Genomic DNA, 14102 nt, shown 5'->3' with positions numbered 1-14102 from the left:
TGAAAACGGTCCGGAAGCTTCAGCTGGTACAAAACAGAGCAGCACGGTTATTAACAGGGACTGGGCGGCGAGATCACATTACGCCAGTCCTTTTACAAGTTCATTGGCTGCCAGTCCAGGTCCGGGCCCGATTCAAAGTGCTGGTATTGACATTTAAAGCCCTAAACGGTTTGGGGCCAGGTTATTTGAAGGAACGCCTCCTCCCATATGTACCTACCCGGACCTTAAGTTCATCTACAGGGGCCCTCCTCCATGAGCCCCTGCCAAAGGAAGTGAGGCAGGTGGCTACTAGGAGGAGGGCTTTCTCCGCTGTGGCACTCCGGTTGTGGAATGAGCTCCCCAGAGAGGTCCGCCTGGCGCCTACACTGTACTTCTTTCGTCGCCAGCTGAAGACCTTTTTATGCTCTCATTATTTTAACACTTAATTTTAACTTAAATTTAAATTTTACTGTTTTAACTCTGTATTTTAATTTTATATCAATTTTGCTGCATGGTTTTTATCCTGGTTGTGCTTTTTATACTGTATTTTGTATTTGTGCTTTTAACCTGTTGGTTGTTTTATTATGGTTTTAATTTTTGTGAACCGCCCAGAGAGCTTCAGCTATTGGGCAGTATAAAAATGTAATAAATAAATAAATAAATAAATAATCTAATGTTAGATATTAGAAAGAGATGCAGGGGTGGAACTCAATGAGCTTTCATCAACTTCCTCAACCCCAACTTTGGTTCATCTTCCACTACCTGGGCCAACTCATCCTGCAGCGAGCCGGGCCATCTACTGAATATCTGTTTTTATAATTTGTGCAAATTACTGCCTCGATTTGTGCAAATTTATGTAAAACACCTGATGTGTACTAGATGACCAAGCAAGCTGCAATCCTCTGCACACTTGCTAGAATGTAGGTCCAAATGATCTTCATGGGGTTTGCTTCTGAGTATACATATGCCTGGAACTGCACCTAGATTCAGTGCATTGTTCTTTGGACGGTCCTCCTCCCTAAGAATGTGCGAATCACAAACCCGAGTTCAGCAAAGTTCCCCAAATTCCATCTTGAAGTTTGTTCCAACTTGAGTCCCTATCGGATTGCAGACTTTTGTGATTTTTTTGCATCAAAATCTGTGCATATTTTGGGAGGTGTTTTTTTTCCAAATCTTGTGGACATCTTTGAAATATACACATGCTTTTCTCATGGATTAAAGGGTATTTGTGCACATTTTTCAAAAGTATGCATTTTTCATGCACGTATTTAAAGGTATTCATGTTGGTGAACACATTTGTGGGTAGGGAGGGGGGTAGTCCATGAATCACATTGTAAACTGGGAAATGTATGGACTGCAGATTCCATCCAAGTCTATGTTTGGTCCTGAAGGCGAGAACTGGGAAAATCCTGTTCAAAAATGAACTGTCATTAATTTCTCATTCTCTCCTCCCTGTCCCTAACCTCTGTTTCTCTCCATAGTTGCTAAGCCTGGGAAACAGAAATCAATGGGGAAGCCAGTGAAAACGCCGTCCCTCAACTGGACAGAAGTGCTTCCTCCACCCCCTTCTGCCAGTGAACTGAGCCAATATGTGGAGGAAGATGAGGAGGAGGAGGAAGAAGAGCTAGAAGTTGGGTAAGTCTCAAAGGAAGAGCAAGCGATAACACTTCATTTCATTGCAGTGTTTCCCCTGCTAATAGGTCTGGTGTTTGGACTAGAGACCTTGCATTCATCATCAGTCTGAGCTTGGGCTTCCACCGTTATTGAGGTTGTAATCATGCACTCCATTTGAAGAGCATCTGGAAGCAACAACTGGTCTAAAATGCCAGCCTGTTCATTGGAGCATGCCATTCAGAGCACAAAACTCTCTGTGGTGTATTGGTTATAGCATAGGACTAGGATCAGGGAAGTCCAGATTCAAATCCCCTCTAACATAAAGCTCCCTGGACTAACCACTGTCTCTCAGTCTAACCTACCTTACAGGGTTGTTGTGAGGATAAAATGGAGGTGTCTGAGCTCCCTGGAGGAAGGACGGGGTGGAAATGGAATGGGTTAATTACTAACTCCAATGTTTTCATCAACTTCTCTGGCTTCCAGTTAGTACCAAGGTCCAATTCAAAGGGTTGGTCTTGCCCTTAAAAGCCCTAAATGGTCAGGAATCAGAATATCTGAAAGCCCTCCTTCCCCCTTAGAGCCATACAAGTTGCATTTGCATTGATTCAGCTCATACATCCTCTGGGGACCTTTCCGTGAGTATCAGGAACCAACGGTCACTTGAGCCTCACTTGAGTAGGATTTAAATGGGATTTAGAATTTGTCCCTAAACTCAATATTTGCAAGTGAGCCTGGTTCTTTGAATGCTGCCATCAGCCACCCCAAGCATCTCTTAAAGAACTGCATCTAACTCAAAAACCATCAGGTCTCTCCGGCAAATGCCTAGACCAGTTCCCGCTACTCAGAAGTGCACCGAGACCTCGGATTCATTCTGTGTTTTGAACCGGACGGGCACAACCAAATTAGATGTATCAGATGGCATCGAAGAACCTTTTTCGTCAGGTTAGGGATGGAAGCTGTAGGCCAGGTCTACACCAAGCAGGATATAACACGATGAAAGCGTCTTGAAAACCGTATATGGAATGTGTCATGGGCCCCAACAGTTGTCAGTGCACTTCAATAGCATTATACAGCAGCAATGCCAAACCTGCTGTAGTCAAAGTAGGTATGAAATGCCAAGAATTCTTATCCAGTGTTTAGAACAAGGGTGCAAAACTTCTGGCCTGAGACCAAATCTGCCCTCTGGGGTCCTAAACTGATCATTTGGCGGCTTCCCTACCTTTTACACAGTTCCTCCTCCCAAAGCGAAATGGTTAAGACGCTTCTCCTAAGGTTAAGTTACTGCCTGGCAGTAAGAGCTTTAAACTAAAATGTGCCGGTGGGATTTTTTTTTAGTTTTTGACCCATGCAACTTCTGGAATGTGGCCCAGGGAGCTTCTCCAAAATGGAATTTGGCCATTGGGCTAAATGCAGTTCAACACCGCTGGTTCAGATGCTCCCTCTAGACCCCTTAGGATGAATTTCCTGAGGATGCTTTGTTGGATGGGCTGGGAGCCCAACACCGTCCCTGCCAAACTGTCTAGTTCCTTCGCCCTTTGCAGTTCCGAGGTGGAGGAGTGGTGCCCGCCCCTGCCAGAGAGGACCTACTTGATGGAGAACATCCAGGAAGAGGAATGTCCTCCTCCCCCACCCCGTGGCGAAGCCTCCTCACCTGCAAATTCCTACGGGCAGCAGTCCACAGCCACACTAACCCCCTCGCCCCGGGAGGAGATGAGAGCTTCTGAGGACATCCCCAGACTGCATCACTTTGAGATCCCGCACCTGCCCAGGTATGAACCGCAGATGCTCGCAAAGTATACACTCCAGTCCTGGAATAGTACCGTACTTGCTCATCCCTTTACTAATCTCCCTTCCCCAGACCTATTGTCTGGACCTTCTAATGAAAGGCTTGCAATAGCTATCAAACTTTGGAGCAGGCTGCTTCTTTGAGGCTCCAGAGGACTAGAACTAATGGGTGGATGTTGGAAGGAAGCAGATTTCAACCAAACGTTAGGAGAAACTTCCTCATGGTGGAAGAGCCACAAGATGCTGGTTTTGTTGTGAGTGCAAAGTCTATACACAGCCCTACAAAGCGGTGATCTCCTCTACGCCTTGCATCCCCTCCATCATGACTGTCTCCCTGCCCAGCTCATCCTCTCCACTAAATCTGGTGCTTCTTGCTTTCAAGGCGGCTACCCAATGGCACCGGGCCATTGCCCAGGGCTTCAAGTCCGCCCTTGACTCAATCCAACCCAAATCTAAATGTGCCCGAAGACGGACTCGAGGGCATGGCTCCCAGGTCCGGCCATCGACGCAACCTGAGCCAGACGCCGGCGCATAGTGCGGAGAATGTGGACTCCCCAGGAATAGGTAGGTGCATCTTCCAAGAGGCAAGGTGGCAATCTGAAGCAGAGGGACACGGAGGGGATATGACCTCCACCCTGATGTCCCCGAGGTTGCAGTCATGCAATGTCAGGTTCGAGGCAGTTTCCCTTGTAGTCAAGTTGCTGCAACTGGAAGAGTGAAAATGTGCATGGGGTTAATTGCCCAGCAGCAGATTTTTAGGGCATATGCAGTAAATTCCTTTAAGAGTTAAGAAAGGCAATATGGTACAGGGGTTAGAGCAAGGGTGTTGAACCTCAGGCCCATGGTTAAAATCTGCCCCGCCTGGGGTTCCAATCTGGTCTTCCAGGGGGGTTTGGATAAACATGCTCCCTTTCTTCGATCTCATCCTTTCCCCCAGGTGTCAATTGTTGGCTGTGCATTTCTGTGCATTTTCCCCCCATTCTGAAAGCTTGAGATACTTCTCCTTAGTTACTGGCAGGGAGATCTTCAAGCTGGACTACGTTGATGGTGCACCAGTTGCTTTTTGCCTTCGGCACCAGCCATCACTGGAATGAAGTCTGCAAGAGCTTCTCCCAAATTTAATTCAGCCCTTGAAAGAGACCCGACACCCCTGTGTTATAGGGTATCAGACCAGGGCTGGGGAGACCAGGCTTCAAATCCTCACATAGCCGTGAAACTCACCAGTAATCCTCATACATAGAGCTTCGACTGTTGGGTGGTATAAAAATGTAATAAATAAATAAATACATCCAGCCCGCTTCACAGGGTTGTTGTGCGGATAAAACGGAAAGGGTCGGAAAGTGTACCCCACCGTATGCTTCTTGAAGGAAGGATGGAAACAAAATGGAATGAATGAATACATAATAGAGCCCCTCTGCACATGTATTTCACTGTGTAGGACAGTGCTGTGTTTTATTAGCTCTCCGTCATCCAGTGTTTTTGACCAGCCAGCAATAGTCAATTGTGCTGGGCTCACCCTCTGGATGCAATGGTTTCCCTTTGCCAAAGCTGAGACTGGGTGGGACAGACCACGTTGCTGGCTATGGTTCTATGACTCTGACACTAGGCTTTTACCGACAGGCAAAATGCACCCCAACCTCAGGGACATGCCTCTCCCTCCAGGGCAGAAAGCAAAAGGCAAGAAGAAATCGAAGTCCAGCCATTACCGTCGAGAGAAGAAGCAGGGAGGTGAGTGCAAAACATGCGCTCTTCCACAGAACTACGGCCTTTCCATTGTTCTGGGGTCCCCAATCCCACCAATCAAGCATATGTGTAGCTTTTGCATGCGCATGAATGTACAGACTTCAGAGAACAGGAACGGCAGGCGTGATCTCGCTTCTCTTCCCACCCACCCCACATTGCATTCTTTCTGCTTGGATGAACTTGTGGCCAGAGACATGGTAGAATACCGTAAGGCAGCTCCTCTAGCGAACTACCCAAGCTCCATTCAGAAGTAGCGCTCATCAGCGCATGAGCGGGGAGTGGCATTTTATTGAGTAGCCACATTCCCAATGCTGTGTGCACTGACTAGCCATGTCCCCCAGCACATGTGCAGGGAGAGAACACATGCATGTAACCCCCTGCACGATCAGGGTTCTAGATCTCATGGAAGTGTTTATGCATGCAGCTTTGCGTGCCAAGGCTCTGCCTCTGCAAAGATTCATGTGGCCATGAGGGTGGGGCTGGGCAGCACACATGATGTCAGGGGTGTGGCTACTCCCCGTTGTCTTCCTTCTTTGTTGGGGGAAGAATGCATGAGTGCTACTTCTGAACAGGGCTCCAGTGCAGCCAACTATTAGTATAATTTTAATTCCACAACCATGCACTGGCTTCCTCCCTGTGCTGTTTATATTGATAGAGTCTGAACTTCTGCTTACCACTGCAGGGTGACCAAGTGGGAGGAGAGTTCCCATTCCTACTGGTAAGAATCATAGAATAGTAGAGTTGGAAGGAGCCTTTGAGGCCATCAAGTCCAACCCCCTGCTCATTGCAGAAATCCACCTTAGGGCATGCCTGAGAGATGGCTGTCCAGCTGCCTCTTGAATGCCTCTAGTGTGGGAAAGCCCACGACCTCCCTAGGTCATTGGTTCCATTGTCGTACTGCTCTAACAGTCAGGAAGTTTTTCCTGATGTCCAGCCAGAATCTGGCTTCCTGTAACTTGAGCCCGTTATTCCATGTCCTGTACTCTGAGAGGATCGAGAAGAGATCCTGGCCCTCCTCTGTGTGACAACCTTTTAAGTATTTGAAGAGTGCTATCATGTCTCCCCTCAATCTTCTTTTCTCCAGGCTAAACATGCCCAGTTCTTTCAGTCTCTCCTCCTAGGGCTTTGTTTCCAGACCCTTGATCAAGAAGTCAGTGCAATGCAGGTGCTTTTTTGCTGATTGGCTAGCCACCCCAATGCAAGTGAGGGCTCCTGAAGCCAGCAGGGGTGGCTAGCCAGTCAGTTTGCACAGCGCTAACTGAGGCTCCCCTGCCTCTGCCAACATTTCCTAGTTCTTATAGGTAAGGGCAGGAATTCCCTTCACTTCCCTGTCATGCTACAGCAGCAGCCAGTGATTCCAGCTTGCAAAACCAAACTCTAGACAGTGCTGCATATAGCAAAAAGTTCAGCATCATGAAACTCTTGGGTTTCTGGTCTTCAAGTGAACTTCTAGTACTCCTTTTGACTGTGACACTGGGTTTGGACATATGGTGGGGGACGTCTGAGGACATTTCAGGAACCCTGTGGAAAGAAGGGGCTGATGGGGGCTGCTTCATCCTTGGTTCTGCTTGCAGATCTCCCACCCCCACCCCTGCCACCTCCCGCAGAAGACCTCAGCAGCTCTGCTCCAGACAGCACTCCCCGACTGGGCTGCGACCCCTCGTCCCTAGAGAAGGACACCTGTGGTTCTTCAGCCGTGGAGCGGAAGGCCACGCATCGCACACTGGCAGGCCAGCACTACCACCAGCATCGAGACGGTAATGATTGCCGGGGTCGTCACTTTTCATGCTGTGGCTTGGCGTTGAGATTGTCTTGTGATCTGGTTGTGGAGCCCATTTCTTACCAAGGGCCAAAGCTCCACTCATCCAAGCCTGGTATCTCCAAAGTGGTACCGGTGGGTACCAATGTGCTTAAAGACACCTCTTTTGGCAGCCACCAATCTTCCCGCCCCTCCCAATTTTAAGTTCATTTCTTAAGTTTGTTCTTTCACCCAGAGGCTGGCACGCTGCGGAGAGTAACATGGTGCCATCTTTAGCTGGGTTCAAAAGAGTGGCTTTCTAGGGATGTGCTCCGCTTCTAATCGGACCGGAGAAGCAGGAGCGGAGCGGGGGGCTTCGCCTGCCCTTAAGGCGGAGGCGAAGAGGATTGGGGGGCCGGCGGAGCGTGGCAGAGAGGATCGAGGTGAAGGCGGATCCTTCGCCTCGATCCGGAGCTCCTCCGGAAAGGTAAGTGGGGTTTATCGGGCCCTGCTGCTGTCGCTGTCGCCCATGCAGCGACAGCGGCAGGGCCTGGTAACCCCCCCCCCCGCCCTCCTCTCCCTTACCTGCCTCCATCCGCGGTCCGTCAGCGTCTTCAATTGAGCCCGGGCTCAATTGAAGACGGCGACGGACCGCGGACGGAGGCAGGTAAGGTCCCCCTCTCCCTTGGTCCCTTACCGGGCTCTGCCGCCGTCGCCGCATGGGGGGCGATGGCGGCAGGGCCCGGTAACCCCCCCTATGGGGGGGAACGGAGCTCCGATCCGGATCCGGAGCTCCGAGCGGAGCGGAGTGGGCACAGGCGGAGTGGGGGCGGGGCGGAGCGGCCCGATCCGAAAATGGTGGATCTGAAAGTGAAGCGGAGTGGGGGGTCCGTGCACACCCCTATGGTTTTCTACCTCTGCTTTGTACTCAGGTTATTGGGAAGGTCACATTTCTTTGAATCGCACAAGTTGCTTTCTTGGAAACTAGTTTTGTGGCTGGCCGTGTCCACTACAGTAGCCATTTTATGAATGGGCACGCTCCACTCCCACAGCAGCCCTTTTGTGGGAGCAGCCACCACCACATCCTCTCAGCATTCCAAAGGTGTGCACTAACATGAAAAGGGTGGGAACCCTCAATCTATGACTTTCCGGAAGAATTTGTTTTTAAGAGAAAAGTAGCATCTAACAGGAAGGAAGGAAGGAAGGAAGGAAGGAAGGAAGGAAGGAAGGAAAAAAAAGAAAGAAAGAAAGAAAGAAAGAAAGAAAGAAAGAAAGAAAGAAAGAAAGAAAGAGAAAATACTGTTGAGTTATGGCATAAAAGCTGATTAGTTATGGCTCAGACTGGGATTCTGGCACATAACCTTTTTGTATTAAGTCTCTGTCTGGGCAACCAGAGACTAGCAGAGAATGCAGCGGTTCTCAGCCAAGAGACAGCAAAGACATGAATTAAGGCAAAGATTCTTGTAGGTTAAAACAAACGATTTACTGGCAGATACATATAATTTAGTTATGGCAGTACAGATACAAATACTTACAAACGGTCAGTCAATACAGCACACATCAAGTGGGTAATGGGGAATGGAAGGTATCAGAATACATTTACTTGTATAGACAACCTGTACAATGATGCAACTCTTTGCAACTCTTAATTGACAATAACCACATAGACAATTATTCAATTATTACACTTAATGTCCAGGTGGAAAGTTGACCTTTAAGTTTCTGCTGAGTCCTCTGTTCTTCCAGATCCTCAGAAATTAACAAAGCAATGGAAAAACATAACCAAGATCCATTCCAGGATCCAACCTGCTCTGTTCCAAGCCCACTTGCAAAACTCAAACCCTGTTGTGCTCCTCTTTTCTCATTGGAATATTTGCATCCCCTTTTTCGTATGAACTATCCTTAAGCCAGTTAAGGAAAGATTGTGGAAATTGGGCACGGGAGTCTTCTTTCAGTGTTCCCATTCCACAATGTCCATACATACAAAGTGATCCCTGCTGAGCCATGCCGCTAACAGAAACCAACACAAGATCTAGAAAAGATGTGACTGGTTCCTGCAATGAAATCAGAACGCTTCTTGTATTCTTGGTTGATTTGCTGCCTAAACAAGCCCTGAAAACACTTCCTTGATGTTGCCGGATTATATTGTTATTGTGATGGTGGTGGTGGTAGTAATGGTGATGGTAGTTTATTCTGCCTGTGCTTCTGTGACTGCACAGGCTGTGCTGAATGGCAGCCTAGTGTATGTGAAGCCAGAGCCTGCCAGACCGATTGACTAGCTTTCATTATCGTTGTTCTTTTCTCCTGGCAGAGGAGGAAATCGTCCCTTATAGCAAGCCGAGCTTTCTCTCCAGAAGCCAGGTGTCCAGCAATTGCTCCACAACAGGAAGTTCTTCTTCCAGAGGATCAACAGGATCTCGAGGCCATGGGTCAGGCCGCAGCCGGACAACAGGGGAGCGCAGTGAGGTGACGTCACAGCACTTCCTGTACTTTAGTTTGGTTTGCTTGAAGGATGGGTGAGGGAATGAAGGGTCCTAGCTCTGGGGGATCGATTGATACAGGCCAGGCATCAGCACACAGGCATATGCCAGAGCCCCAGAAGCAGTTCTTGAACATGAGAAGAGAAGAAGAGCCATGCTGGATTAGAGCAAGGGTCCATCTAGTCCAGCACTCTGTTCACACAGTGGACAACCAGCCGTTGACCAGGGACCCATGAGCAGGACACGGTGCAACAGCACCCTCCCACCCATGTTCCCCAGCAACTGGTGTATACAGGCTTACTCCCTCAGATACTGGCGGTAGCACATAGCCATCACAACTAGCAGCCATTGATAGCCTTCTCCTCCAGGAATTTATCCAACCCAGCCTTCTCCTTCAGAAACGTAATAGGCCACTCAGTTTGGATCAGGACCACAGCAGAAGGGAAGGGGAGCTAACCTTCTGCCCCACATCAAGTCCTGAATTAGTGTTGGCTTCAGGTTTTTGAAGATCCCTTGGAAAGGCACTATCCCTAGTCCACACTGCTCTCCCAGAGTGCCTATTCAACATGGAGCAAACAAAAAATAACCCAAAACAAACACTATTTCCAGAGTGTTTGTAGGCCTAAGCTGTGCAATCTATATCCCCAATAAAATCCATAGTTAGCATCTCAAGGGAGAAGGTGATTTTGAATTGGGGGTTCAGTGCACAGCAGCCTTGGTCCAATTTGCTCCCTCCTCTCCTCTGCACATATATTTTGAAAGACATTTACATGGGGTATCCCAGTCGCAGTACAAGTAACATGCCCTGCAGGGCAATGGAAGTAGTTGGGGTTAGGGAGAAGGCTCACAAGTTAAACAGAGGCATAGGTTGATCAATTTGCTTAGGTATGGAGTCTGAGCCAGTTAACCCAAGGGTAGCACTTCTCTGAAAAGAAAAGTCCGAGGTTGTCTAATGGCATGGACTTCCTGCAGGAAGTGACTGGTACTTCCCCAGCCATACCCCAGTCTGTGATCATGCAGGCCGGGCCTCTGGCTGCATTATGGGAAGGAGGAAGAGCAGGTGAGAAGCAGAAGCAGCCCTGTTGATGTGTTGTCCCCTTTGTGCTTGCAGGAAAAAAGATGAAACCAAATGGAGATGGTGTGAGCAGAGTGTGAGGCCTACGGATTGGCATCGGTGGACTTTGGGCCAGGGTGGGTGGGTGTTTCCGCGCTTCTAATTTATGACCCTTCGAAAGGAGCCATGTGGCCGGGCCCCTTGTAAATATGTCTGTTCCCTGGAGGTTGGCAGTCCCTGGGAGCCAAGGAAGCTGTATTTATAAATCACGACAAAGGGACGCTCAAGCCTTGGGCCTCAGCGGGCCAGATTTTTGGAAACGTTGGCATTTCTGCAACTGGAGAGTGTGTACCCAGTGGCGGGCAGCTTGGGGGAGGGACGGGAGAAGGCGATGGGGAAGGAAGTCGGCCTTTGCTCATCCAACTCAGAAGGGGCATCGCAAGCAGCCCCACTGCACCAAGCACATGCTCCGATACTGCCCAGGTGCTCAGCCCTGCCAGCCACAAAGCAGAGATCACCAGGTGTTTCTTTGGTAGCTAATGAATCCTTTTGTAACATGACCAATAAAGATGTTTGTTAACCTGGATCTCTCTGGGGTCTCTCCACTTTCTCCACGGTGCTGCAAACTCACCCTCTTAGTGAATCCTGGAGCGTACAGACGTACTTACAGTAGAGCAGGGGTCCCCAATGCAGCACCTGCAGGCATATGTAGATTAGATAGAGATAGATAGATAGATAGATAGATAGGTAGGTAGGTAGGTAGGTAGGTAGATAGATAGATAGATAGATAGATAGATAGATAGATAGATAGATAGACGTGCACATGGATTTGTTTATATCCATAGCAATGAATACATATGAAATGCAGACAGCTTTCAAACAATGAAAGCTGAAAACAACAGAATGAAATTTAATAGGGATAAATGTCAAGTTCTACATCTAGGAAATAGTAACCAAATGTACAGTTACAAGATGGGCGATACTTGGCTCAGCAATACTACAAACAAGAAGAATCTTGGAATTGTTGTAGATCACAAGCTGAATATGAGCCAACAGTGTGATATGGCTGCAAGAAAGGCAAATGCTAATTTGGGCTGCATTAATAGAAATATAGCTTCCAAATCACGTGAGGTACTGGTTCCTCTCTATTCGGCCCTGGTTAGGCCTCATCTAGAGTATTGCGTCCAGTTCTGGGCTTCACAATTCAAGAAGGATGCAGACAAGCTGGAGTGTGTTCAGAGGAGGGCAACCAGGATGATCAGGGGTCTGGAAACAAAGCCCTATGAAGAGAGACTGAAAGAACTAGGCATGTTTAGCCTGGAGAAGAGAAGATTGAGGGGAGACATGATAGCACTCTTCAAATACTTAAAAGGTTGTCACACAGAGGAGGGACAGGACCTCTTCTCGATCCTCCCAGAGTACAGGACATGGAATAATGGGCTCAAGTTAAAGGAAGCCAGATTCCAGATGGACATCAGGAGAAACTTCCTGACTGTTAGAGTACAACAATGGAATCAGTTACCTAGGGAGGTTGTGGGCTCTCCCACACTAGATGCCTTCAAGAGGCAGCTGGACAACCATCTGTCAGGGATGCTTTAGGGTGGATTCCTGCATTGAGCAGGGGGTTGGACTCGATGGCCTTGTAGGTCCCTTCCAACTCTGCTATTCTATGATTCTATGATTCTATGAATTATACAGAGCATCAACAAAAGGGGACGAAATATCCAAATAAGTATCCCTTTGAAGGTGGCATCAATGCGCCATCTGTTCAAATACTGAAAGTGTTGTAGGGGCCTCAATCCATGGCACTATAGTAAGGTGAGTGTTATAATATCCTTTTGGTTGTCAAAAGGTGCAGAAGAGGACTTTATCTGTGTACTAACCTCTGCCCACAAAAGAAGCAACTCTTGAACATTACCAAAACATACGTTTAAAAGAAGCATTATGCTGACCATTTGTTAATTTCCACGAAGCAGATAAATAATTGAAAAGAATGTGTTCATCAGTGAATATTAGACTCTTGCAGTACAAAATTTATCTGTGTAATAACCTCTGCCCCCCAAAAGAAGCAACTACTGAACATTCCCAAAATAGAAGCATTAGCAGAATTGCACCGCCAACACGTAATACATGTTTTTGCTGAATAAGATGCAGCACAAGATCCATAGATGCAACAGGCAGCTGCAAAGCAGTGGTCCATTTTCTCAAATTCCCAAAGGTGTCCAGGGTCCAAAAAATATATATTGAGGATCCCTGCAGTAGAGCCTATTTAAAACACACTGGCACAAAGCCAGGCAACTTCGGGGAGTGGAGTTCAGGGCCCAATTTCCACCCATTGCTATGTTCCTCCCTGTCACTGCAGAAATAAATGGCTGTCCTGCCATCAAAATTTGGTGGTGTGGTAGCAGCCAAAAGCAATTTCTCTTTAAAACAGGACAGATGGCCTTGTCATAATGCAAGTACCTGCCTCCCCGTACCCAGCTTTGAAAAACTGGACAGGTTATCAGGAGCCCAAATATGTTGAATGGTCTAAAGTCACAGCAGCTGCCTCCCAGGAGTGGAAAAGCCAAATGGAAGCAGGAGGCCAAACCAGTTGCTATCAGATGGCAGATGCTGGAAAAAGGCAGCAGACGAGCCAAGCTGATGGGGGGTTCAGCCCAACACAGATGATGACCAGTCACTCATTTATCTGTCAATTGAGTTCCCTTTGTTGTGGAGTTCACTTTGTTGCATATCTATCTATCTCTGTGTGTGTGTGCAAATCTGTGTCCTTTCATTTTTTGTCCATGCATTTCCTCTATTTTTGGTGATGCAAAAGTGGTCACCCTACCAAGAATGGCTAACAAACTGTCCATCTCGGCACACAGTCCCAAACCAAATTCTGCAAAAAATAGTGGTGAGGGGGGGAGCCCTTTTCCCTGCTTCATCTCGTGCCTCTGTTCCAAATGGCATGGCAAAGCGAGAATTACTTTTCCTGGGAGGTTCCTGAAACTGAAAGGCACCTTGAGAGGTTGGTGCCAGAGAACTGGGCTGCAGAAAAAGCCCAGGGTTGATTTGTTCAGGGAAGTCACACTTTAGCAATTTATCCTCCCGCTGGGAGTACAAAGTCCCCCCCCTCCCCTCTGGTGCCTGTGATGAATGAGCTGGCGGTCAGTAAATCAAGGAGAAATTCAGCTCAGGAAATGACATGGCTCTTTTTGGAGGAGGGAGAAGTCTGTTGGGCTGCGGAGGCTGGGTTTGTTTGCGAAGGATGTCGCCGTGCTGCCTCGAGCCATGCCACTGCAGAGAATATGCCTCTCTAAGGGTGAAAGAGCCATGGCTGTGTTTACCTCCTCCCATTTCACCCTTGAACGTCTGCAACAAAACCCACTCATTGCCAGTGGTGGCTCTGATTTTAGTGGGGCTGTGACTCTATTCTGGGTTTCAGGCAGAACTTTAGAGAAGCTATCCAAGGCATTGAACTCTATCCCCAAAATAGGCTCAGCATCTTGGATAGCACCATCAGAGTTTTGGCTGGTTCTGACTGAAGCCCAAAATGGATTCACAGACCCACCGAAACCAGAGCCAGCAGCCTCTATTGTTCATTTCCCAGGGGATTATTGTATACCTTCAAAGAAGGAGGCTGGGACATTGGACTGGGGAACATGGTCTGCATCCAGCCTGCCAACTTCCCCGCCTTATTCCCAATCGCTAATCCCCTGCTCCATTA

At 48.1% G+C, this 14102-nt stretch overlaps 1 protein-coding gene across 1 annotated transcript in view; it reads left to right on the top strand.

Moving 5' to 3' along the window:
* ROBO3 (roundabout guidance receptor 3) overlaps positions 1–10973 on the top strand; it is a 167833-nt gene extending 156860 nt beyond the window's left edge. Inside the window, exons 22-28 of the mRNA XM_063139600.1 lie at positions 1461–1614; positions 3135–3362; positions 3761–3942; positions 4999–5106; positions 6696–6878; positions 9171–9325; positions 10451–10973. Of these exons, the coding sequence (XP_062995670.1) occupies positions 1461–1614; positions 3135–3362; positions 3761–3942; positions 4999–5106; positions 6696–6878; positions 9171–9325; positions 10451–10462 (1022 nt within the window). The 3' untranslated portion in view covers positions 10463–10973. The remainder of the gene's footprint in view (positions 1–1460; positions 1615–3134; positions 3363–3760; positions 3943–4998; positions 5107–6695; positions 6879–9170; positions 9326–10450) is intronic.
* Positions 10974–14102: the final 3129 nt, after the last annotated feature.

The sequence above is a fragment of the Elgaria multicarinata genome, chromosome 12 (genome assembly GCF_023053635.1).
Source record: "Elgaria multicarinata webbii isolate HBS135686 ecotype San Diego chromosome 12, rElgMul1.1.pri, whole genome shotgun sequence".
Lineage (NCBI taxonomy): Eukaryota > Metazoa > Chordata > Lepidosauria > Squamata > Anguidae > Elgaria > Elgaria multicarinata.
Note: the sequence above shows the minus strand (reverse complement) of the source record. Positions and strands in the feature narration are given on the sequence as shown.